The sequence below is a fragment of the Columba livia genome, chromosome 25 (assembly GCF_036013475.1).
Source record: "Columba livia isolate bColLiv1 breed racing homer chromosome 25, bColLiv1.pat.W.v2, whole genome shotgun sequence".
In the NCBI taxonomy this organism is placed as follows: Eukaryota; Metazoa; Chordata; class Aves; order Columbiformes; family Columbidae; genus Columba; species Columba livia.
The window spans coordinates 1,908,639-1,935,028 of record NC_088626.1 but is presented as its reverse complement, the minus strand read 5'-3'; the positions used below and the strand labels follow the sequence as shown (position 1 = coordinate 1,935,028).

The 26,390-nt window shown below is 52.7% G+C and overlaps 1 protein-coding gene across 8 annotated transcripts in view; it reads left to right on the top strand.

Annotated features, from left to right (window-relative positions):
• The window catches only part of PEBP4 (phosphatidylethanolamine binding protein 4), a 77,401-nt gene that overhangs the window by 41,055 nt on the left and 9,956 nt on the right, over positions 1 to 26,390 (top strand). For 6 of the 8 annotated variants that reach the window (XM_065041009.1, XM_065041008.1, XM_065041005.1 and 3 more), the window contains one exon: positions 2,202 to 2,300. The exons of the other annotated variants lie outside the window; for them this stretch is intronic. In XM_065041009.1, coding sequence (XP_064897081.1) covers positions 2,202 to 2,300 — 99 coding nt within the window. The remainder of the gene's footprint in view (positions 1 to 2,201; positions 2,301 to 26,390) is intronic. 8 annotated transcript variants of the gene reach the window in all.

Here is a 26,390-nt window from a genome sequence, read left to right as displayed (position 1 = left end):
ACCAAAACCCTTCCCCATGTAGACAACAGCGCTCACGGAGACCAGCCAGAGGGTTTGGGGTGATTTTGGGGGGCTGGAGCATCACCGGCTGCTGGAATGGGATGCAATACACCTAAGCACCGGGAGATTAACTCAAGGCCACGCAGGGCTTTGCTATCTTTAGGTGGAAGGTGAGGGATTGCGGTTCTTAGGGTGCCCGGCAGGTAACGACAAAGAAAGATCCCCAGGCCAGTGACCCGGCTCCCGTCCCCATGGGGGTCTGGCCCTGCCGGCCCCTGGCCGCGTGTGCTGTCACCTTTCTAGGCCACAATCTGTACCGAATTGCGAGCCTGCTGTTAACTTCGCTTGCACTCTATTCTCGTGTTTGCTGTTATTTTTTAACACTTTTTTTTTCCCTTTTTTTTTTTTTTTTTTGCATAAAAGCACTATCCTCTCCCCAGAGCCTGCCTGTAGCGAAGGCATGGTCTGTACAACTGCAATTATTTCGAAGAACAGATGGAGTGAGGAGCAGAAAGTCTGTTAATAGTAATAGAAATGCTACATGTTAACCTGGACAGCACACGATGACAGTCCCATGACTACACGTTCTGTTCCCACCAGCTGGGCTCCCGAGCGGAGCCGAGAGATGCACAAACGCCGTCCTCATCTCCGCACCCTCCCCAAAGTTAGAGCTCAAATTCCTTCACACTTGCAGTGCAGGGTTTTTGGGTTGTTGGGCTCCTTCCCCCACTCCCTCCTCCTTCTGATTAAAACCTAATTTAGTTGCCAGCGAGGAATATGGCTGAATTTTTGGGGGGGATGCTCTTGGTGATGCAGCTGCAGGGAGGGAAGTGGCAGCTCTGTGCTGAGGTATCCTGAGCTTCGGGGGCATCATCACATCTCCTTTTCCAAGCACACATCTCCACGGTTGGTGTAAACCCCCCCATGATGCAAATACCTTGAGCCAGGCTGGGATTAACACACCCGGGCGGCAACACCTCGCCGGCCGCGCTCCCATGCAGGGCGGTTGCGTGAGATTGGGATTTTCTTTGCGACCCTTGCAAACTGTTTGCTAAATGGGTTGAAATCCGTGTTTTCTGGTTAAACCGGTTCTTGTTGTGGAGGTGTCAGCTGCAAGGGGGGGGCTAAGCGATGCAATGCTCCGGTGGGATGCAAAGAAAAGGGGTGACGGGGGATTTCTGGGCATGGCAACACGCTGGGGCTTGCTTGCCCCAACCAGGGGTTGGGAAATAGAGTAAAAAGGTTGTTTCTGCCCCAGCAATCTCCCTGTGAAAATCCCTGCCTGGTTTCACAAGCGACCAGGTGGTTAAGCCGCGGAGCTCCAGCTAATTTAGGTGGGAATTGCAATGTTAAATCCCCTGGCCGTTTATGAAACCTCGGCCCTCGGGGACGCCGGAGCCGCGCACGGCACCGCTGGCGAGCTGACAGATGCACCTGGAGGTTTTATTAGGATCTAGATCCCTTAATCGGGGTGCTTGCAGGATAAGCTGGTGCCTGAGGTCCGGCGAAATCCCCTGAGATCCGCAGGTTTGCTGTCCACAACCTCTGGAGGTCATTCCAACCCAGCTCCGTCCTCGGGAGACTAAAATATCCACCTCGTCTCATGGCATCGGTGGCACCTTTGGGTGCTGGACATCCGGGGTGGGCTCTGGGGGGCTGAGACAGATGGAATGGTTGCCCAAACCCTGGGGTACACGGCGAGGTGAGGGGTTTTGCATCCCTGCTTTACGCCAACGAGCCCCCAAGGGTTGGTCTTTCGGTTAGTCTGGGCTTAGTTAGGTAGAGCTTAGCTCCTCTCAACCATCCAGCCTGTCCCCAGCTACCACCCTGAGGCTGGAGCTGGGTTTGAATCCCCCCAAACATCCCGTCCCCCTTTGCAGAAAGTCCCCTGCGCATTTCTCTGCCCGGCGCTTCTGCAGGACGCGGTTAGAAGAGGATAATTCTCTTTGGCCCCTTTTATTTGGAGGCAGCAGCAAAGCCCTGCTCCTCCGTCTTTTTGCAGAGATTTAGATCACAAGGAGCAAATCGTCCCGAGCGGGTTTGTAGTCGTCATGTTTCCCCAGTGCGGGTTCATCGCTTGCATTTTCTGTGCGTGAATGCAACCGTTGCAGCGTGCATGGGAAATGTGGGACAAAATGAATTTGGGGGCTGATGGGTGTCCTGGAGGGATGCTCGCAAGCCGACCATGTCCTCTCTTGCAGAACAAGAAGTACGTGCTGGTGCTTGCCGACCCCGACACTCCCAGCAGAGAAAAGCCCTGGAACCAGTACTGGAGGCACTGGCTGGTCGCTGACATCCCAGTGAGTGTCCCCGGTCACCGTTTTTGGGGTCCCCAGGGGATGAGCATCCCCGTGGGTACCGCAGCGTCTCAGTGCGATCCCCAGGGTTTTAGTGTTGAAATGGGAACGGTGCTTGGTGTGTGTGTGCAGGGGAGTGATTCCTCCAGCTATATAGAGTGAAGCTGGTCCAAAAATATTGCCTTTTTTTTATTTTCCCCCCTAAGGAAATGCTGAAAAAAACCCGCTTTAAAAAATCCCCACCACCAGTTTTCTCCGCAGAGACAACCTGTCGTCTCAAACATCATTTTTATTTGCTTAAAAAAGTGGGTTTGGTGAAATTTAGTGCCGAATTTTCCCCCTTTTTCTTTTGGTGAGAAAAGCGTTTCCAGGCCAGAGATACAAACAGGGGAAAATGGGTCTGGCCTGAATTCCTGGTGCTTCCCAGCTCCATGGCCACAGGACAGACAGACGGGACACACAGACAAGCCCTTGCCCTGCGAATGGGCATCGCTCTGGTTCGCTTCCAGAAAGGGTTTGGCAAATCAATTTATTCCCGTCCTGCTTGCTTTTATCTTCTAAAAGATTAGGTGTTCCAGCCCTGAATCAATCTAGCTAATAATCTGAGTACTAAAGTCTAATTAAGATATCAATTAATTTGCAGCATGCATTTAACAAGAAATATCTCGTCATTCTCCACTATTATTCTCTGAAATTACTGCTAAGGGCTTTTTGTACAGATACCTTAATTAGACTTTTTATTGTTAATGGGAATATTGAGCAAATTAAAATTGGATATTAATACTTTCCATGAATTCCATAATTGGCTGAGAAACATAAAGCATTCAGAATAATTGCAGAGATTTGTGTACAGGGCTTTATCCTTCATAGAAACCCTTCTGCATTTCCAACGGCAGGGTCCTGAAAGTCTCTCATTAATTTTAATATTTACTAAACGCAAAGAAGCCCAAGCTCTTGTTTCCCCTTCTGCACACAGATCCTTCGCTATTGCTAATTATTGCGGTTTTCTTCTTCGAGTATGAGATCGTTTAAGCAAAGAAGGGAAATGTGGGATCACAACCAGTTCTCTGGGGCAAATGGAAGGTGGGGTTTGTCTCTTGGCATTTGAGTGTTTGCAGTCAGTGTTACAGGTCAAAAAACTCCTTGCTGGGCCCAGATTTTGGGATGGAGAAGGACTTTGTGTTTCCGTCAGGTATGAGGCTGACCCCAACTCTTCCTGAAGCGTTCTCATAGTGAGATAAATATATATATATACATGTATATATGAGCAGGGAGTAGGACTTGATGATCCTTATGGGTTCTTTCCACCTTGAAGTATTCTTTGTTTCTATTATACGTTATATATAAAATGCATACATTAACATGATATATATAAAATATATATAATTATATGTGAGATATATATGTCGTAGGTGTATATATATCTCTCGCATACATATATATCTCCCTTATGCTATAAGGCACCACCAAGCCCAGCATCATCATCCCAGGCCACCAGGACAAAACCCTCATTCCTGAGGTCACTCCCTGTTTCTGGGGGGGTCCCAACCAGAAAATTCCCAAAGCATCACCCCCCGAAATCCCTCCCTTGGCTCCGCCGGCTCCGGCACACGGCGCCTCGTTGAGATGCAGCGCGTCGGGGGGTACGTGGAACTCTTGGCTCCGAGCAGCTTCAGCTGACAGGCTTATTTGCACACTGGCTCGAAAATAACCGTGTAGGCTTTACCCGACACCTTCTGTTGCTGTGGTGCGGAGAGGGGCTCAAAGTGCCCTTTTTGGGGGGGAGTCGGGGTGATCGGTGGGATGGTTTTGGAGCTGCAAAGTCCCCCATGCCTCAGCATCCCTCCAGCATCCCCCAGCATCCTTCAGCATCCCTCCAGCATCCCTCCAGCATCCCTCAGCATCCCTCCAGCATCCCTCAGCATCCCTCCAGCATCCCTCAACATCCCTCCAGTATCTCTCAGCATCCCTCAGCATCCCTCAACATCCCCCAGCATCCCTCAGCATCCCTCCAGTGTCTCCCAGCATCCCTCCAGCATCCCTCAGCATCCCTCCAGTGTCTCCCAGCATCCCTCAGCATCCCTCAGCATCCCTCCAGTATCCCCAGCATCCATCAGCATCACTTTGCCGTCCCCATCTTTGGAGGGAAGCTTCTCCGGCAGCACTAAATGCCACTGTAGGTGCTGCAGTACCTTGGCACGCCACCAAATTTTGGCATTCGGCTTGGGAATTCGCTTTCCTAAGTGTGTTTGGGGATGGAGCATCCCAGCCCCGCTCCTTACCAACCACTGCTCCGCCGCTCCTCCCATTGTCAAACACGGGAGATGCTTTCACTCCCGTTCAAAATAATTTAAATAAAAATGTTGCTACAAAGTGGAATAATATCTTTTGATGAATGTTTTTAAAGCCCTTTAGGTTTTCATGGTAATTTGCAGTGTAAAATTATTTAGAGATAAGAGCCAAATTAGCTCTTATAGGCGGAGGTCGATATGTCCCGTTATCCATGCAAGCAGTGTTTAAATATAATCAGCCTTTACTCTAATGCAGCATAATTGTTCATTTGAAATAGCTTTTTATTTTTTTTACACTCCATTCAATGAGTCATTAAAATATTCAAAGGATAATGCAGTGAATTGGAAATGAATTTATCACATTATCCTGTATATACCGTCGAGCATCAGGTAACCAGGCAGAGTCGGAACCAGTTTACAGAGAAACCCAGTAAACATTCTGTATTCAGCGGGGAAAAGGAAAAGAAGGGAGAAAATCCTGCCCTTCTAAATGGAAAGCTTTCCATCTTTCTTCCCCCTCTTCGGGAGGAGGAAGGGGGAGGGAGAGAGCAGCAAATTTGTACTCCACCAAAGCTTCGCTGCTTTAACTTTATTTTTATCAAAATATGTTTGTAACAGAAAGTCGTTATGGAAACGGGTTCTGCCAGCCGGGAGAAATCCTGCGCCAGGCTGGAGCCGAGCGGGACCCAGCGGGTGATGCTGGAGCCCACGATGGCTCCGCCGACCCCAGCATTGGGGAAACTGAGGCACGGAGATGGTCGGAGACCGTTCTGGGGTCAGGGAGGGGAAATGTGTTAAATGTGCTGGAACAGAAGCCGTCCCCACCCCATCGCTCATCCCAATAAGTGGCTTTTCTCCCCACGGTGGGTGTGCTGGGGTGCAGCGCCCCAGGGCTGCGCTGGCTCCTGTAGCTTTGTAGAGTGGGATACGGAACCCATTGGGAATTTGGGTACCAGGGGACCCCAGCATCCCAGTTGTCCCAGTGCCACCAGTGCTTGCTCCTGCGGTTGTGTTTGTCAGAGCGTTTCTCTGATAAACAGGCTCCGGGTTGCAATGTCACCATAGAAACAGGTGCTATCTTAAGCAAACAAGGGCTTTATTAACCTTAAAATTACAGGATTTTGGCACGATTAGAGGCTGGGGGGTTGGCTGGGTGCTCGCTCACAGTCCCTCACGCTGCCCCAGTAAATGTCCCCGTCCCCAGCCCAAAGGGACATAAACTTTCTGTTTATACACGGTCCGGGGGTCAAGCTTATCCAAAATGTTTGGCTGCTGACACACCATGAGATGTTTATTAAAAATAATAGAGAGCGGCTGTTAATTGCTGGCTGCTGTGATTTCTGCTCCTCGCTGCTGGGCAAAGCCAGGGACACTTCAGCATCCCAGCGCTGGGTTGAACAACCCGAGTTGCACAGGTTTCCCATGAGCGTACCCCAAGTCAAGTGTCACCCTCTATTCTTCACGCTCTGCAAACAGATGGGGTTTAATTGCTGTTACAATCAGGCTCTCTGCAAATACCATAAGAAAAGGGCTTTTTGGCTGATTGTTTTTAAAGAAAGCTTCAGAAACGATGTATAGAAATTATAGATCAAATGTACTTTCCGGCACAAAGTGTTTATATTACCTTTAAACACAGTTTTTAGCCAGCAGCGTTAGGAGCAGTGAATGTACTGCACAATGCCGCCCTAGGGCCTGGAACAATATCAGAGCAGTAACTTTCTGCTGTGGGAAAAAACACTGTTTGCACAAGCATCTGTCTTTGCACAAGGATGAGTTTGCACCATTGTGTTTGCATAAGTACGTCTGTTTGCATAAGCACGTGTTTGTACAAGGCCATTGCTTGGCCACAGTGCTGCACCTCCTTGCAGCCTGTACTAACCCATCCTTACAATGCCCTTTGCTGCCATGGTCCGTCTGTCCTGGGTTGCTCTGTCCGTCTGTCCTGGGTTACTCCGTCTGTCTTGGGTTGCTCCATCCCTTCCCACGTTCCATCCCGGGGGAAAATGGGTTTGCAAACCCCCTATGTGCAAGTGTTAAACTTGCAAACTCTGGCTTCCTCGCCCCACACAAGCTGCTGCTTGGGCTTATTCTCGCCTACCTTATAATTAATGCTCCCAGGTAATTACATGTGCAAACCCCCTGAGAAGCTGCCACTGAGCGAGTCCCCCTGGGACGCAGCTGAAGGCTCATGGGGGGATGTGGAGCAGCTCTGCTGTGTTTTGGGGAGCAGCCACCCCATAACCTGGCTGGTGCATCAAAGATGGGGTTTTATCATGGGGACCGAGCACGCCTTTGCTTGCTGCACCCCATTTTGGGGCCAAGGGGAGAGGGGAGGAATCACCAGGTACCCCAATATATCTAATTCCCAACCCAGGTCACCCACCAGCAATGCAGCATCTTCCCCATCTGCACACACGGTGCCAAGCAAAGCGCTCGGGGCTGCGCCGGGGATGACAGGCTCTGCACAGACGTGCATTATATGATTATTATCATTATATTGCCAAGGATCCGTGATGAGCGAGATGATTACGACGGCTACAAAGAGGCTCTTGTAAGCCGGGGCTTCTGACAACGAGCTGCTCACGGTTTATTCTGCTCAGCCCAACCCTGTCCCACGGATGCTCTTGGCCCTGATGTAGGATAGGGATGAATTTAGGGTGAAACCGTGGTGCTAAATCACTCAGCATCCTCAAACTCGTCTGTTTTGGGGGCTATTGGCCGTGTTTTTACATGCAATACACTTGGTTTGTTGCGCTTGCCCCGTGACTCGGTCCCTCTGCCTTCGTCTCCGCAGCAAGTATTGTCATTATGCAGATGGGAATTAAGGTTTTTTTCCTGGATGCTTTTATTTCATTTAACGTGCAGAGGCTAATAATTTGTCACAATTCAATAAAGCGGAGGTTACAAACACTCTTGCTGCTGTTTATTTAAACGATGGTTTGTTAATTAGCTCCTCTTAACGAGGAGAGAATAAATCAGATAAAACATACCAAAACGGTATGGAGACGTTTTGCAGAATAATTTCATTTTCCAGCTGAGGTGCTCCCAGCATCCAGGCGCTCACCAGCTCCATCCCAACCTGCATCCCGAGGTATCGGTGTGCGGATGCACATGGTGATGCTGATGCCGATGTTCTGCCTTGTTGCATCTCACTCACCGTGGGTCCAAAAAGGACTTTTTTGGCTCTTTTTCTGCTGCTGGGCTCTGGCCGGCCCTGTGACATGCTGGTTCCTCTCCAGTTCAGCTTGTTTAGCTTAAGGTGTTTGGGAGAGGACAATGAAAATTAGGTAAAGAATAAAGTGATGCTGATGTAACGGGGCATTTGGGGCAGGTTTACCCATCATCATCAGCCAGAGCCGAGCTCTGATTTCATCGTTGAGAGTGATTAGCACCCGTCAGCATCGCATGTTTCATATATAGCCTGTGAAATATATGTCCGGGGATGGGATTTCTTACAAAGTCTTGTCCGTGTCCCCCTGTGAGCATCCGGGGACCCCAGTGGCGATGGCCGGAGGAGAAGCGTCGGGACTGCGCGCTCGCCGGCTCTACCTTGCGGAAGAGATGCTAATCAATGATTAATCGGGCATGTGTGGCTGTGTGGGAGCGATTTGTGTTGGAGGAGGGAAACTCCTACAGCACCCCGGTCATGAATCATTTGAAAGGCAAATTTGTGCAGTTACCAAGGGAACGGAAGAAAGGAAGGGACTTCCCTTGCCGAAATGACTCGCGCTCTGATGCGGCTGAGAAAATCGCTCCAAAAAAATAAAAAGAGAGGGGAAGAAGCAGAAAAAAAAAAAAGGAGTCGAAGCTGTGACTAAGCAGCAGAAGTTATGTAAAGCGCTCGCTGGGAAGTGCAGGGGAGGGACAGCACATCCTGCTGCTGCCCACGGCGGTGGCGGGGGGCGGCCGCCGGCCCCCTTCTCGCCTCCCCGGGGAGCGGGGGCGAAGCCGCGGCGGCTGGGCTGCTCCTCACCCCCTTGCCCTTGCTCATGTTTAGACAGGCCTTGGTGGCACCGCTTGAGGGGGGGACACCGTCCCCGGAGGAGGGATGGGCACCTGCATCCCTCACCTCTGTGTCACCCTCGGTCCTGGTCCTGCTGGTGCTGATGTTGAAGCAGGAAAATGCCTTTGCTGCAGGCACAGGGGAGGTTTTGGGGTGCTCTGGGGATGCTGTGCCCCACAGTGCGCTCAGCTGGCTTGTGGAGCTGCTGATTCCACAGGAAAAGGGAGGATGCGGGGAAATGATGCTGCAAACTTCACAGCGGGGCTCATGGTGATGCTCTTGGTGGTGGCCAGTTCGGCAAATCCTCTGGCTGGGCTCAGGGTCCAGAGTGGGATCTGCTGCTCTGCACCCTGGGGGAGCTCAGCCGAGGGCCGGATACTCCCTTTGGGTTTGGACATCCAGGTTTAATGATGTTTGCCCAAAGTTAGGGATGCTCATCCAAAGGGGCGTAAAAATGTGTGCCAAAGGCTGGATACTCCCTTTAGGTATGGACATCCAAATTTAATGATGTTTGCCCAAAGTTAGGGATGCTCATCCAAAGGGGCGTAAAAATGTGTGCCAAAGGCTGGATACTCTCTTTGGGTATGGACACCCAAATTTAATGTTGTTTGCCCAAAGTTAGGGATGCTCATCCAAAGGGGCATAAAAATGTGTGCACAGTGGAAGCACCAACCACTTTCTCCATGGCAAGGAAGGTACAAACACGCACCTTAAAAACTCAGAAATCTATTTTCCCTCCGAAAACGCAGCCCAGGGAAAGCAGCAAAGACCCAGAACCGCAGCAGCGAGATCCGCAGCAGCATCTCCGTGCCGGGAAGATGCTTTGGGATCTTTCCAGCTCTTCCGCCTGGGAGCCCCCGAGCCCGGCGGGGAGCTGCGATCTATCTCCCGAAAAGGGAATTGCAGAGGCAGCTGCGCGGCGCAGGAAAACCCTCTCCCTGCCCTCCCCGGGTGCCACAGACAAGCGGTGTCTGAGCGATTAGTCACGGCGCGGGTGCCGAGGTTTCCCTCCTCCACGCAGCGCCTGTCCCCCCACACAGCCGAATGCTTAATTGGAGTTCCTCACACCTACCGGGGTGTAGCCTTAAACGAAGTGACAAGCGCGATCAAAGCGCTTCGGAGGCAGACCCTGGCAGTTGCAGGTTGCTATGGAGTCACTGGCTTCTGGTTTTAAAAGAAAAGGGAAAAAAAAATATATCCATATATATATATATATGTAGCAATCCCAACGCTGTGGGTGCTGGGGGGGTTCTGCTTCTTGATGGGGATGCTCAGCCCCAAAAAGGTGTTTTCTGCCCTGGAAAATTGATTGCAAAGCCAAAAGAGGTTTGGTAGTGGCTAAAAAGCCCCATAAGGCTCCCTCATCCCATGTATGGGAAGGGATAGGAAAGCTCATCCCTGCATCCCGTGCATGGGGATGGGACAGGAGAGCTCAGCGTGATCCCTCGGGATCCAACCGTGGCTTTTGCTCCCTGATTACTTACGAATCCATCTCAGATACTTCAGGAAAGTCACCAGTGAACGTGTCCCTGGGGTGGGAGGACTGTCCCCACGCCAGCCCCCACCGCTGGGTTGGAGCTGGACTTTGACCAAAGGATTAATTTGTCAGCCTGAAATTCATAGTGAGGATTTGAAGCCCATTAAAGCCGGTTTCTCATCCCTGTGAGGTCACACACCACGATCTGGTTTGACCAGCCAGGGAATGATGCAGCATCGGGACCCCCATAGATGGGGATGCCCGTGTCCCCCCGCTGGGTACCATCCCATCACCCATCACCTACAGCTTCATCTTCCTCCCAGAGATGCTTGGGCTCAATTTTCAGAGGCTTTAAATTGTGGTGAGAGGGTACGGGGCCCCAAGCACCAATTCTGCCCATCGTCTGAGGCTGGATTCCCTCAGGAGAGGGAAATTACAGCTTCATTCCCGTCTGAAACACCTTCTTTTCCCCAAAACAGAGATGCCGTGCAGGAGGAAAACAGGATATCATTTGTGGTTTCATGAAAAAGTCATCTGTTTGGGGTTTTTTTAAAATGTTATTCTTGTCGCTTTGGGTTCTATTTAAAATTTGGGTATTCTGAGACGGAAAGTTATCTCAAAAAGGCAAAAACGCGTTGAGTTCCAGAAAATGCCAAAAGCAGCTCTATAGCTACTTTTTCTTCCTTTTGAAAATGTGTTTCTCTCCCAAATCCCTGATCCCATCCCGCGCCACCCTCCCTTGCTCTTGTTTTGCATGAAGGAGCATCCCTGGTACCAAAATATCATGTTTTCACCCCAACTGGTGCCATGGGTGCACCCAGGGGATTTGCAACCCATTGCTGCCTCGAGCACGACCCCAAATGTCCCAGCGTGGGCACGGGCGATCGTTGAAGCCCCATCGATCCCGTCTGCTGGCGTCCGGCTTCATCATCGATAGAGCAATAACTCTCGCGGGGCTTATAAAGATCATCTCGAGGGCTTTTGGTTGCTGCCGATTAATTAGTACATTGCAAATGACTCGCAAAGGAGGTGGTCGGTAAACGCGACAGCAATTAAATTTGCAGCACCGGCGCCCCCTCCGACCCCGTTCCCGAGGCATTGATCTCGCTCAGTAGTGATGGGGTGGGCTGAACCAGGATCGCATCCCCCTAGAATTGGGGGAAAAGAAGGTTTTTCCCAAGCTGGGATCCTCTTCTGCGTCTCCAGGCAGGTGTAGGCGGCCGGTTCACCCGTCCCCTGCAAAACGCAATGGTTTTATTCCCCACTGGTTCTGAACGAGGGCTGGAACAAGGTAGGAGAGCGAGGAAAACCCTCCGCTGGCTTTCCCTTGATGAACTGAGCTAATTTCTCTCTTAATGGTTCGCTACGGAGCTGAATGTGAGGCTTTCCTCCTGCACAGCAAACCCTCTCCCACACACAGACAAATAGGCTGAATATTTAATTGGAATTCCTCACACCTACAGGGTAAAGCCTTGTCAGTAGAAATATAGCCCATCGCCAGCTGGCATCCCCGCACGCCACCCACCTTCGCTCTTAAAAAGAAATCCCTCCCCGTCCTCCCCCCTGCGCCACACACCCACGGGCCCCCCTGAACAGTGGGATGATGCTGCTGCCCCCCAGTCCCCGGGGTCCCCTCTTGGGGACAGGGATGCTGTGGAAGGGCAGATGCGTTTCATTGTCCGTCGTGCCCAAGGAGATGCCCAGTACCATCATCTGCGGCACTGCGGGGGCACAATCCTTGCCAGAGCTGCCGGTGCAGCTCGTTGTCCCCGCTGGGGACAATGGGGACCCTGCCGTGGTCCCAGGTTGGTGGCAGGGGACCAAGAGCAGCAGAGGGCACTGCTGGTTCGTCTGCCCATACCTCGCCTTGCCGGGTGATGAAACGCTGTGTGAAGCATTGCCCAACATTGGGATGGCTGACATGGGATGAGGAGGGGGACATCCCAAAGTCCCAAAGTCGGTGTTAACACTTTCACCTGCCCTGTCCCTGCTCCTTCCCACCTCTGCATGGGGTTCTTCATCCTGGGATGCAGGGCTGGATCTGGAGCATCCCAGGGCAGGAAGGTGGAGATGGAGCATCCTGGGATGCAGGGCTGGATCTGGAGCATCCCTGGGCAGGAAGATGGAGCATCCTGGGATGCAGGGCTGGATCTGGAGCATCCCAAGGCAGGAAGATGGAGATGGAGCATCCTGGGATGCAGGGCTGGATCTGGAGCATCCCTGGGCAGGAAGATGGAGCATCCTGGGATGCAGGGCTGGATCTGGAGCACCCCTGGGCAGGAAGATGGAGCATCCTGGGATGCAGGGCTGGATCTGGAGCACCCCAGAGCAGGAAGATGGAGCATCCCGGGATGCAGGGCTGGATCTGGAGCATCCCAAGGCAGGAAGATGGAGATGGGCATCCTGGGATGCAGAGGTGGATCTGGAGCACCCCAGAGCAGGAAGATGGAGATGGAACATCCTGGGATGCAGGGCTGGATCTGGAGCATCCCACGGTGGGAGGATGGATGTGGAGCATCCCTGGGCACGGATCTGGGGAGGGGGCAGCTGGGCTCAACCCCCAGCAAATGGGCTCTTCCCCAGGGATGTGGAGCCTCCAGCACCCATAGATGAGGAGGAGGAGGAGGAGGAGGAAGGCAGCGGGTCATGCCCCTTGGTTGCAGAGGAGACAGCAGCACCGTGCGCTGTGTTTTGTGCCAGCAAGGGCAGCGTTTGCCTTCCCCCTTGTTCCCCCAATATCTCCTTTGCTCTCTGACAGAATTGCTCTTTTCTCATCCCATCTTTCCCTTTTTTGCTCTTTCTCCCTTGCTCCTTCTCCTTGTACCCCTCTCGCCCCAGGTTTCACAGACCTGTTTCCATCCCCTGCAGGTCCCTGCCACCCTCTGTGGGATTTTTTCCCTTTCTTGTTCTTTTTATTTTAAAGTTTCCATGTGTCTTTGTCTTAACGAGCCAGGTTAAATATTCCGTAATCAGTGTAATAATACACCTGGACTCGTTCGCGAGATATCTGCCTTTTGTACTGCGACAGGACATTAATAGTAATTATTCTGCTTTGTAATTGGAGCTTTAAATACTAATTCAAACAGCCAGAGGAAAACCAATTAGTGCTAATTTATCTCTATGTGTTTTGGAGAGCCTGTGTCTGTCATACTGTGAAGAAATAGGTTGGTAATTAGTACAGTTGGGTGGTAGATAGAAGTAATTATCAGATTCTTTCATGTTCTTTAAAGGAAAAACAACAAAAAAAAGAATCTAAAGGCTGCGTGAGTCTCCCTTTCCAAGGAAGTTTGCATCTCGAGGATGGGAGCGCCTGGTCCCGGCCAGTTCTGGGCTTGTGGGACCTTGTGCCCCAATATGGGACAACTGATCCTGGGGATGGGATGTTACAGCAAAGCCCTTGAGGTGCTGGAGCGAGTTGAGAAGAGGGAATGGAGCTGGTGAGGGGCTGGAGCACAAGTGTGATGGAGCGGCTGAGGGACCTGGGGGGTCCAGCTGGAGAACAGGAGCTGAGGGGAGACCTTCTGATCTCTGAACTGCCTGAAAGGAGCTTGGAGCCAGGGGGGTCGGGCTCTGCTCCCCAGGAACAAGCGCCAGGAGCAGAGGAAACGGCCTCAAGTTGCACCAGGGGAGGTTGAGGTTGGAAATTTGGGATCATTTCTTCCCCAAAGGGCTGTGGGGCATTGGAACAGGCTGCCCAGGGCAGTGCTGGAGTCACCATCCCTGGAGGGTTGGACAGACGGACATGAGGTTCTCAGGACATGGGGCAGTGCCAGCTGGACTCGATGAGCTTGAGGAGCTTTTCCAACCAAAATGACCCTGTGATTCTATTCTAGGAATCCTACCCTATGCATTTAAGCCAGACCTTATGCATTTGAGTCGTAATCCTTCTTTATGAATCTTGCCTTGTACATATTCTCTATGTTTGAGCCATACCTTGTGCTTTGGACCCGGACCCAGTGCATTTGAGCTAAACCCTATGTGTATGAGCCATATCCTGTGCATTTGAGCCATACCCTATACATTTGCGCCATATCCTATGCATTTGAGCCTGACGCTATGTGTTTGAACCATACCCTATGCATTTGAGCCGTACTTTGTTTGAGCCATACTTTGTGTGTTTGAGCCGTACCCCATGTGCATAAACCAAAGCCTATGCATTCAAATCGTACCCTATGCATATGAATCCTGCCCTGTGTATTTGAACCAGACCTTGTGTATTTGAGCCGGATCCTATGCATTTGAGCCAGCCCGCACGTGTATAGCTATACCTTATGGATTGGCCATACCCTGTGCATTTGAGGGGACATCAGTGGTGCCCGAAGGGCCGCTGTGTCATTGTCCCTGTCCCCACTGTCTCCCGGCACTGTCACTTGCACCCCATGAGGACGCAGCAGGTTCCTCGAGGACGCTGAGCCCTGCCATGTGCTGCTCTTTTTCCTATTTTGTTTTGTCCTCTTATTGGATAAGAGGATCTGGAGGTTTTCTGTGCGGGGAGGATTTGGTTTATGGTTACTTCCATCTCCCCCCCCCCCTAAATTGTGCTATTACACAAATAAATAATGCATAGAGGGCTTGTTCACCCCACGAGGGTGTCGGGCTGAGCCAGACCAGGATCTGCAGGAATTCATTAATGGCCCATTCTGTATTTCCTTTTCTCTTGAAGAACCCAGTGGAGTTACCTTGGTAATAATAAAGTGCACGATTCCAGGAGGGAGGGAACAGATTCTTATTTTGATTAAACGGATTTCTCCTCCTCCCCTCCTTGCCCCTTTTATTCCTGCCAATTTAAAATTTTTGTTTAGGGGGAAAAAAAGAAATTATAAGTAAATGCTAATGATGGAAAAAAGCACATTTTTTCAAGGGAGGGGAGAAAATGCCGTTGGAAGTCTTCTATGCGAAGAGATGCTGGGGGGCACAATATATCAAAGAAAATATAATACACCCAGGTTAAAACTAATGATTGCCATATAATTAGATGTGAACCATTGTGCTATAAATGTGTATTCTTCAGCGTGCTGTGATTTTACTGTAAAAGAGAGAGAGAGAGTGAGCGCGAGAGAGAGCGCACAAGAGAAAGACAGAAAAACACAGAACCCAGCAACATACTATAAAAAGCACTCTGTTGACTTTTCTGCTGTTTAGTATTCCTTGCCCGTACTCCCCCGGGAGTATGTAATTAGTGCTTTATGAAGAGTGCATTTAAAGCAGTTTAATATTCACCTCATTCAGTCTGAAACAATGTGATCACTGCTTAGACAAATCACTGCTCCTTACTGACATCCTCTGTCAGTACATTACCTCTGAAAAGACCTTTCAAGAGGCTTGGATGTTAATTAGTTGTCTATCATGTATAAACAGAGCAGTGAGCAGAAGGGCTGCACCAGGCCAAAGACACACAGGGAAATACTGGAAATACTTTTTTCTCTTTTTTTTCCTCTTTTTTTCCCTCCCCCTTTAATGAATTCCTGGCTTTCTCGTCGCCCGCTCCCCAGTTTGCTGGCATTGCGCGGAGTTTGGCGTGGCCTGGAGTGCAGCCTGGGTTTCCCTGCTGCTGGGTGCCCTCCTGGGGATGCTGAGCCAGCTTGGCCCCGTGGGTCTCTGCGGGCAAGGGGCTTCTGGATCCCAGCTGGCATGTAGAGCATCCTCTGCTCTGGCCAGGCACCTGCTGAGTGCCCTGCTGCCCCCAAAGTGTAAGCATCCCAACCTGCATCTCTTCCCTGCATCCCAGTGCTACATCCCATCCCTGCATCCCAGTGTTACATCCCATCGCTGCATCCCAGTGCAACATCCCATCCCAGCATCCCAGTGCTACATCCTTACCCTGCATCCCAGTGCTACATCCCATCCCAGCATTCCAGTGCTACATCCCAGTCCTTATGTCCCAGCACTACATCCCAACCCTGCATCCCAACCCACTATCCCATCCCTGAATCCCAGTGCTACATCCCAGTCCATGCAACCCAAGGCTACATCCTAACCCTGCATCCCAACCCAGTATGACATCCCTGCATCCCAGTGCTACATCCCTACCTTGCATCCCAGTGTTACATCTGATCCCTGCATCCCAACCCTGCATTCCAGTGCTACCTCCCTACCATGCCTCCCAGTGTTACATCCCATCCTTGCATCCCAACCCTGCATCCCAGTGCTACATTCCAGTCTGTGCATCCCAGTGGCATGTCCCAGTACTACATCCCAACCCTGTATCTCAATCCTGCATCCCATCCCTCTATTTCAACCCTATATCTCAACCCTGCATCTCTGTGCAATATCCCAGCCCCATATACCAATCCAGCATCCCATTCCTGAATCCTGTTCCTGAATACCATTCTTGAATCCCATTCCAGCATCTCAATCCTGCATCCCATCCTTGCATCCCATCCCTGTATCCCATCCCTCCATCCCATCCCTGCATCCCATCCCTGCATCCCAACCCTGTATCCCAACCCTGCATCCCATCCCTGCATCCCATCCCTGTATCCCATCCCTGCATCCCAACCCTGCATCCCATCCCTGTATCCCATCCCTGCATCCCAACCCTGTATCCCATCCCTGCAACCCAGCCCTGCATCCCATCCCTGTATCCCATCCCTGCATCCCAACCCTGTATCCCATCCCTGTATCCCATCCCTGCATCCCAACCCTGTATCCCATCCCTGCAAACCAACCCTGCATCCCATTCCTGTATCACATCCCTGCATCCCATCCCTGCATCCCATCCCTGCATCCCATCCCTGCATCCCAGCCCTGCATCCCAGCTCCACATCCTGGCCCTGCATCCCACAAGTTCCTTCCCAAGCAGACAGGGATCTGCAGCCGAATTCCCCTGGCTGCTCCCTTTGGAAATGCAGGGCTGCTGTACTTGGCTGACCATGAAAGGGCCTCAGCCTGACGAGCTGCTGAGCTCTTGGTGGGACCGGGCCGGGGACCCCTGGGCTCTCATGGCAGCACCTTACCAGGATTAGGGACATTCCCACTGGGACACGGGCACAGCGATACCACAGGGCTGGCGACGGCACCAGGCACCTGCCAGCGCGGGAAAGCGCTTTAATCCCGGCACTGACACCAGTTTAGTGATGGAACGCGCTGAACTAAGCGCTTCTGCACCTATAAAATGTGGTTACTGACACCCACCCACTTTTCTAACATGCTGGGAAATGAATGGATGGGAAATACTATCGGAAAAGGAAGTATTGCTATTTAAAACGGAGTTTAGCTTCGCACAGCGGCTTTACCCGGTGCAAAGCCCGGCTGGTTTGCTGCGGTGCTCGCTTTGTCAATGCTGAGAAGCAGCTCTCGCTGGTTGTCACAGCCTCCGGTGACACCAGCACAGGGGTACGAGGGATGGGGGAGCGGGTGGGACACCCGGCTCTGACACCCTTATTGCACCCCAAATGCCTCTTTAACCATTCAAAGAGACTCTTCCCGTTTTCCGCCGCTGCATCCTGCTGTCCCGGGTTAAATGTCTGGCAGATGATGGCGGCCGCATCACCCTGCCTGCCCCCGGCTTGATCTGCTCAGGGAAATCCCGCAGATCGGGGGCAGTGCTGCAATCCCCCCCTAGCCACATGCCTGCAGGATGTCCCCACACTGCCAGCCCTGAGCCCTCCCTCTGTTGGACAGCATCCCCCCCATGTCCCCCTGCGTGTCCCCAGTGTCCCCTGGGTGCAAGGCACCATCCCAGGAGCTGGTGTTGGCTCTGCTCATGGCTTCTCCATGGTGGAGACAGAGGACCAGAAGCCACCAAATCCTATTACCGATCTCCATCTGGCCACCCCCATTTGCTCGTCCAGGTGCTCATGAGCCAAATCCAGCAAATCCAACACTTCCCGGGGCTGGGGCAGCTGCTGGCTCCCTGCCGAGGTGCTGGAGGAGCAGGTGAGGTCCCGTGCTGTCCTTTCCCTTCGACAAGCAGCAGACATGGGATGCTGCTCATTCTGCTGCTGGGAGCAACAGCCAAGACTTGAAATCACGGGTGGTTTTGGGGTGAGAGACCCCCGCACCTCCTGGTCAAGCTCCCAATGCACATGTGCCCATGGATGTGTCCCCGTGACATGGTGGGGACACACTGAGTGTCCTCATGGGACACCATCCTGAGCCTCCCCGCCTGCCTGGCTACTGAGCAGCAGATCCAACACCCTCCGGCTTGGGGTTTTTCCCCCTTTCTCTCCCTTTTTCACCAGTTTGTTTCCCCGGCTCTCTTAGTCACGAAGGTGAGGCACTGACAGAGACACAGACATCAAAAACAAGAGGTGATGAAACGCCAAGAATAATTAACTTGCACTAAATCACTGGGCCCCAGTGGCACCCTGCCAAAGCGCTGAGGAAACTGGAGCACGAAGGAGCTGAGTTATTATTAATAATCACCAGCGCCCTCACGAAAAACAACCTATTTTGCACCTCTCCATGCCCAAGGAGTGGGAAGGGAGCAGCCGGGCATAGGGACCATGAGCACAGGGGACAGGTCTCCTTCCCGCTGGCTCTGCGGGTGCACAGGGCTGTACATCCCGGGGATATTTGGGACTTGATCCATCCCATCGGGACCGGCCGGGCTGGGCCGGAGCAAGTCTGCTCCCGCCGCGCATCCTCCACTCAACCCCCAGCCTTACGTAAGGGCGCCCTTATCCTCCTGCCATCGGGGCTCGTCCTCGCACCGGCTGCGAGCAAGAGCTCCCGTTCCCAGCGTGTGGGTGAGCCCGCGAGCCCCGGGCTGGGCGTCGCACAGCTCCTGCACCTCTGCTTGCAGCTTGTTTGCACCCTGCATGCAACCGGCTGCCGTTGCAAGAGCTGATGGGTGGCTGATAGCGGGCCAGCGTGCAGCTGGCACATCCCCGGCTTTGCAGGGCGTTCGGGATGTGTTTTCCTCACGTCTTGCTGGGGTTTTGCCCTCTGAAGCTCTTGAGAAGTTGCGGCTGGGTGTGCAGAGCTTGCTGCCCTTGCTGCTCCACAGCCTGCTTAGATTATGTGCTTCAAGGACCTAGAGAAGCCCCCCAGCACCCATTGCTGGTGGAAAGGATGCTCTGGCTCCCGCAACCCCCCCTGGGTACCGCTGTGCTTTTTGGGGAGAGAAAAAGAGACTTCAGCGCAAAGACTCCTCCACTGAATGCTGAATCAATGGCTTTGCATTGCAAGGCTTGTTTTAGGGTTGGATCCTCTTCAAGAGCCCGGGCAAGCGCTTTGCAGGATTTGGGGTTGATTTCAGAAGCCACATGGCTAAGGGCAAAGCCTGGGCCCCAGTTCCCACCACCATTCCCAGCAGTATGTGTTTCATCAGGGGAACCATCCCAACCTGGTCCAAATCCTCCCTGGCGGGGTAAACCCGACGGTGTTGAAATTTTGGAGAGCTGTAAATCTGATGCATTTGTAAAACCTCTAAGCCTCCATCTGCAATGCATAGGTAAACCTTTAATTCCTTGACAGTACAGAGCTAACTCCCAGCTCAATCCTTAATTCCTGAGCACCGTAGCCCCGCAAACTTGGGTCTTGTAGACCAGCTCTTGTCTGCAATAAGCAGCATCAGCTGCCTGCTGCAGCATCCCTGCTTTTGGGATGTGATCTGTGTGTTCCCGGTGGAAAAGTCCCCTAAAACAAGGTGGCTGTGCCACAGGTCTTGGTGCTTTTACTCCATTGAGCAAAATCTTCAAAACGCCTTTTGCATCTCTCTAAAATAGGGATAACGATGGCTCCTGCATCCCTGCAGTGCCCTGGGATGCAGGGGGATGGGATGGAGCCCTCAAACCCCCTGTCCCAGCTCTGAACCAGCTCTCCCTTCCTCTACAAAAGGCTGAAATGTTTCCAACCGATGTGACATGTTGGAATGAGCCTATTGCTTTGCTCCGGCGGGTGCATCACCAGCATCCGCTGAAAGACTTTTTCCCTCCAGGAGCCTGTTGGAGCCGATCCCCGTGCGATAGCGCAGAGGGTGCAGCTGTGGAGAGACCCGAGGGAGCCCGACGGGTTTTTGGGAGCTCATCAACATCACGATGACAAGCGCTGGGGATTGCTCCACGTGTTGTACAATGCGGGTCCCAGCTGCTCGGGAGAACATTTCCCAACCTGGAGAAACCTGTACGGACGACCACCCTTTTCTTAAGCAATTTTCCTGACTCAAGATCCCACCCCGAGTCACCGGGAGAGACGGTTCTCTGCTGCCTCTTACAAAACATCTCCATCCAAACCGGTTTTCCCATTAATCCCTCTTCTAGGGATTATTTTTTCCTCCCTTTTTTGGGGGTGACCATGGGTGCTGTTGGTTCTTTTGGTTTTGTGTTGAGCCACGGTGCTGCGTCATTTGGGTTTTCTCAGCTGGGGGGGCACTGAGGCCACCCATGGTATCAAGCACAGATTAACCAAAATTGTGCCCTTTGTAGGAAAGGTTTTCCTGGGCTGGGGGAAAGGGAACCGGGCAAATCCAGGTGAGACGCAAGTGCTGGGGGATGCTCAGCCCTTTCTTATTTTAGTGGCCCAAATACTTGACCCGCAGCAAATCCAGAGGACAACACTGTGTTCACCCCCCCTGGATTTACAATACATTTATAAGGAGCGAATCCTTTTATAGACGAATGAAAAGTCACTGATTTATTTTGGCGTTCTGCCCTGGTGGGCTAAAACCCACCCATAACATACCCTGAGCGCGTGTATGGGATCATCTGCAGTCCAAGGCGCTTAGAAGTTAATTTTCCCCATTTGGGGATGACCCGCCAGGTTCTGTGACCAGGTCCCGGCAGGCAAAGGGTTACAGGGCCCCATCAGCTCCGCTCCCCATTGCATAAGGGCGGGTTTGGAGGGTTTATTTTACTACAAGTTTCAGACAATGAAGGTGTGTCTGCGCTCCGTGCCTGGTTTGCCCGTTGTGTAGGCGTTGGGTTCAGCGCCGTCTTGTCAACACTTGAATATGTTGAGCATCACTCACAGGGCATTCTGTAAGAAACCTATTAAGTTAATTACCGAGGCTCGGTGTGTGTGTGTGTATGTGTGAGAGCGAGCGTGTGTGCCTCTCATGCAAGAGAATTTGGCTTTCTTCGTTGCAAGACACTTGTGATGCAAGGCCTGGCCTCTCGGGGTGATGACATCTCGTCTGCGGCTGTCACTGATATGGGACTCGTGTCCTGCAAGCTGGGGAGCCTGGGGGCTGGTTCTGGGGCTCAGGGGTAGGACCCCCCCACCCAAACATTGGGACCTGCTTCACCTCCCTGCGCTGACCCTGGTGACAGGCTGGGGAGGAGTTAGGACGGAGAGCAGTCCTAAATTTGAGCTCAGACTGGGATGTGCTGCCTGCATGGGGCTGCTGAGCATCCCTGGAGGTAGCAGCAGCTTTTGCTGTTGGTTTAGAGCAGCATTTCTGCTCCGTCCCAGCATGGTTTTGACCCCTTGTTTTGGGAAAAGGGCTGAGAAGTACCCTCTTGGTCATTATATTTGCACTGCCACCCACAAATGTCTCATAATAATATAGGCTGGAGGGGAGAGCTGTCTCAGACCTGGTGGCACGGTTTGTGCAAGGACACAGAGCAAGAATAACACCCAGCAGCAATGGGCATTCTGGGGGGTGACATCCCCTCCACTTTTCCTCTCCCCCCTTTCCCTCAAGTCTCTCCACTGCCTTTGCAACCCCTGGACATGGAGCTGGGGGTCTGAGCCCCATCCTGGACAAGACCAGGGTTATTTGAGTGATGCCAAAACACTGCAAGGAGTGTCTGCACCGCCCCTCTTGGCTTTCCCCACATCTCACCTCTCCACCCCCAAAAATCCATTAGAAAAATGAGCTTTCCCAAGCCGGGGTAGGGAGCAGGTCGAGTGCCGGCTCCTGGCTCCCAGGGTTGGGGAGGAATAGCACAAACAGCCCCCAGTGCTCACAGGTAGGGCTCGGCCCCCCCGTCCATCCCCCGGGAGCCGGGATCCGGTGGACTTTTATGGAAGAACGGGAAGTCCGTGGCACCGCCAGAGCAGCCTTGGCAGCTGCTGCCGCGGCGCTCGCCAGCCCTGCAGAAAGCGCCGTTAACCCCTCGTCCCCGGGACAAGCGATGCCAAAATGCTGCCTGCACCTCTCCTGGGGGGCAGGTCTGGGGGGGTCAGCATCCCTAATGGGGGTTTGCATTGAGCTGGGGGGCTGTAGGATGCTCAGCAGCTAAAAAGGAAAGTAGACATCGAGAAGGCGTGTCTGGCTCGTTCCCATCTAAATCGATGCAAAAGGCTCGTGGGTGTCCCGAATCCTTCATGACCCCCCCCGATTCGATGCAAAAAATACAGAGCAGGAGGGAAGCGGGGGGAGAACTCGTGCTGCTCCAGCAAAGGATGTTTCCTGTTGGAGTTTTCTCCCGTCCCAGGGGCAGCTCTGGACTCTCCCTGCGAGTGCTGCCAAGTCCGGCTGTCAGGAAGCGGCTTGGGGGGGGTTTAGGGGGGGACACGGTGAGGCCGAGCCCACGGCAGCCCGGATGCGCTGGCGGGGGCCCGACACCGCGTTCCCCTCCCTGCGGGTCCCGGCCAGCGCTGTCGTCATCACATCCAAAGCGGGGGAGACTTTTTTTGCCAACACGAGAAGAAAAAGTAATTTTAAATAAAAATAAAATAAAGAATTAACAAATCAGCCCCCCCTGGCTCCTTCCCCATCGCTCCCATCAGATTAGTGAAGCCAAAATAGCCCCGTTGGCCCAGAGCGGGGCTGGCACGCGCGGGCTTTGATCCGCCCCCGCGCCCGGGAAGGTGCTGGGCTGCGGATCAGACACCCCGGGGAGGAGGAATTTGCAGGGGAGGTTTGCGGCGTGCGCAGGCACCCATGGGTGCCCTCCAGCCCCAACGTGCCCCCCCGATCCTGGGCTGGGCTGCCGGGGTGGGATGCAGCATCACTACAGCGGCAAGCATCCTCCCTCCCGACTCATCACCGGGTATCACCCCCAAAAATGGGGGGTTATGCCCTGGTTTCACGCCCTGAACTTTCAATCTGGTGCATCAGCACAAACCCGGGTTTTGCGTCATGTCACTGGTGCAAAAACCCACTCAGAACTGTGGGACCACCCCGGAGAGGAGGGAGGGGATGCTGCTTTTTGGGCAGGCTGGAAAACACGAGGTTTTTTCTGTCCTCCCAAAGCCTTGCAGTGCGATATGAGGCACCCGGGCTGTATTTTTATCTCTAAGAGCCTCTGAGCATCTCCCACCCTCCTCAGCATCCCTTCCCCTTGGACCAGACGGGAGCTTTGAGCATCTCCACCAGCCTGGTTGCTCCTCACGAGGGGATGTGTGGTTCCCACATGAGATGTTCAGCCCCGTGTGCCCCACAGACGTGTTTTTATTACTGTTTACTACTGCTTTTGGATGTTGGCGATGCTGGGAACGTGCTGGAGCTTCGCAGCCACCCAAGTACATATATTCCCGTCCCCAAAGGCGAAGCAGCCGGTGGAGTGTCCCCGCGGGGTCCAGCCCCAGGGAAGGTTTCAGCGCAGGCTCCGTTCTCATACACATCAAATCGGGCTACGGGCCTTTAAATGAGTGAATTAGGCAAAATTTGGTGTTTCTCCAAGAATCCTCCGGAAATCTGCTGCTGGAAAAGCAAGCTCATCTTAAAGCTACACGCACGCCGAGCAAACAAGTTTTCCACTCTCAAGAAGTGCAGAAACTTAGGATGGAAAAGACCTTTTTGGTCCTACCTAGCCCTTTTTCTGGCCACTTTGAGCTTGAAATTGAGATCTCGGGGGCTTTACTCCTGGCTTTGGAACCTCTCGTCGTGCACATTTCTCTGGAGTTGTCGCAGCGATTTGCAGATACCCCATGAGAAATGGGGGTGATGGGGGTACCCTAATGAGCGCAGGAGATCCCGCTGGACCTCCTGGAGAAAGACCAGGCTTGTGTAAAGCCTGGCTCAGCAAAGCCGGTGTGCGGAGGGACGCAGGTGGCAAGCGGGGGGGTTTGAGTGGTGCCAAACCAGCAAGGTGCAAAAGCTGCCCTAGTGCACCTGTGCCATCCTCAAGCCTTCCTCCTCCTCCTCCTCTAAATGAAATGCTTCCCATCCAGTGATGCAGCACCAGTTGTTATCCCATGAAGAGGCAGAGGATGCTCATGAGGAGTCCTGGATGGAGCCCACCCCAATGCTCCCCTTGCCAGGGCAGCACCAGGATGGAGGGTCAGGGTGACTCATGTGGCAACCAGCTCCGCCACGAGCTTGCCCACAATTGCAACACCACGGAGATATTAAACCAAACCAGCCGGGGAGCCCGGCATCCAGGCAGCTTCCTAACACGCCCCTGGGGTTGCTATCAACATCCCTGTTGTTCTTCGCAATCGCATCCAACGTTTATCATCTCAGGTTTACAACAGAAGCCCAGGGGCTGGGAGATGGGGTGTAACCGCGCAGGACGCGATTGCGACGCTCCCCAAAAGGGTCTTTTCTTTTTGGGTGCGCCGGGTTGCAGCCGCCCCACCGTGTGCTGATGCTGCTCCGGCTTTCGGCCACTGTGACCCAAAGCAAGGTGTAGACATCAATGGGAGTTTGTACATCCCTTTGCCATAAGCTGATTTAATTCATCCTTTTATCCGACTGGTGCAATTTTCTTGCTTAAGTGAACCCTGACACTTCCCTGCTGGGAGAGAAGGGGTAGAAAGAGAAGTCTTTAATGCAGTTTCTTGGTGAAACAGGCATTTCAGCGCCCAAATCCATCACGTCATGGAATCCTGGCAAAGCCTCGTCTGGGCTGCACATGGGGGACCGGAGCATCCTGCATCCCGTCCTCCCCATCGCAGCGCTGCCCTCTGCCTCCACAATACCCCGGGTGTTTTGAAACAAAACAATCCCCTTTTTCTTTTCGTTTCAACAGAAACGTTTTTGCCTGGAGTTTCAAAACCACCCAGGTGTCATCACAACCTCCGCTCAGACCCCTCACCTAGATCAGGGCTGGAAACACACCCAGCAGAACCTCCCGCTCTGGAAATGGGATGTTCTGCTGCTGGAAACACCATCCTCGGGCTTCTGGGAGGGAGGCAGGTGAAGGTCTCTGCAGTGAGCAGACCCTGAATGGTTTGGGTTATTATTAAGCACAGCATTTTGTCTCTGCTGCTTTCACGCTCCTGGATTAAAAAGACTCTTGCAAAGAGCCAAACACCGAGGTGATTTATGTTTATTTTGCTCACTTAATAACCCTACAGCATGTCCTTCCCTAGGGCATTAGGGTGTATCAGACACGCATTAATTTAAATTACAACCGTGCCTGATATTTATTTTCTAATATATTTTTATGGTAACATTCCCCACTTATAGCCATCTAAAATAATAATAAAAAAAAAAGCGCCAGGCCACGACAAGAAGCTGTAATCACAACCTAATAATCTTAAAAGCAATCGGGGTAAATTGTCGGTGGTGCTGACCCTGGAAAGCTGGAGAAGAGGCTTTTTGGAGCTGTGTCACAGCAGTGTGGCCACCCCTGTCCCCTCTCTTGGGGACCCAGGGGTGACAACGGGACATCGCGAGCTGCTTCTGCTCCTTGGGGACCCTCGGAGACTTGCAAGGAGTTTTCCCAGGGGCTCTAATGAGCCTCGGTTCATTTTCATTTTGGATGAGGCTGTCTAGTGCATGGGCACAGATTTGTGCAGCACCATCTATGTGATGGTCCCTGCCTGCTGAGAAATGGTGTCCTGGCATGATATTGATATTAAAACCACGCATTTTTGGTGCTTGTAGCTGCGTCAATCCCCAACCAAGCAGATCCACTGGCTATAGGGCACCAACCCACCCAGGTGGCTCTGGGTGATGTATCTGGTTCCATGTAGCTCGGCCGGTCTCTGGGATGCGGTGCTGGACTGAGCATCACCGGAGCCTGTGGAGAGGAGCAGGCGGCTCCAGAGCAGCGAATTAAACTCTCATTTACACGCATGAAAAGCAAAGCAGCCGGGCAATTAAGAGCTAGGCAAAAAGTCAGGCTGGAGGCGTGGGGTACCCGTGTTTCGGTGGGATGCTGAGCATCGTTTCTGCCTCGGGTCCGGGGTTATCTGTGCCACTGGCTCCCAGCAAAGATTGAGGACCCTGAGTCACCCCCAGGATTTGGGGATTGTGGCCGTGGGGAAGCACCGGGGAGTAGGAAGTGGGGTTAACTCTGGGCTTGGGAAAGATGCTCTGGTCCCAGCGGGAAGGGGGATATTTCTGGGTTTTGGGGTGCGATGGGATCTGGCACTGAGTCCTGGTTTCGTGGCTTCCCTCCTGATTTACCTGTTCAGGTGATATCCCCACCTCGGTCAGCTTTTCTACCACAAACCCTTTCCATTCTTTATCTGTATTTATTCCTACTAATTCCTTTCCTGATGGAGAGAACACAACGTGGACACGCCGAGCTTTGATTCGC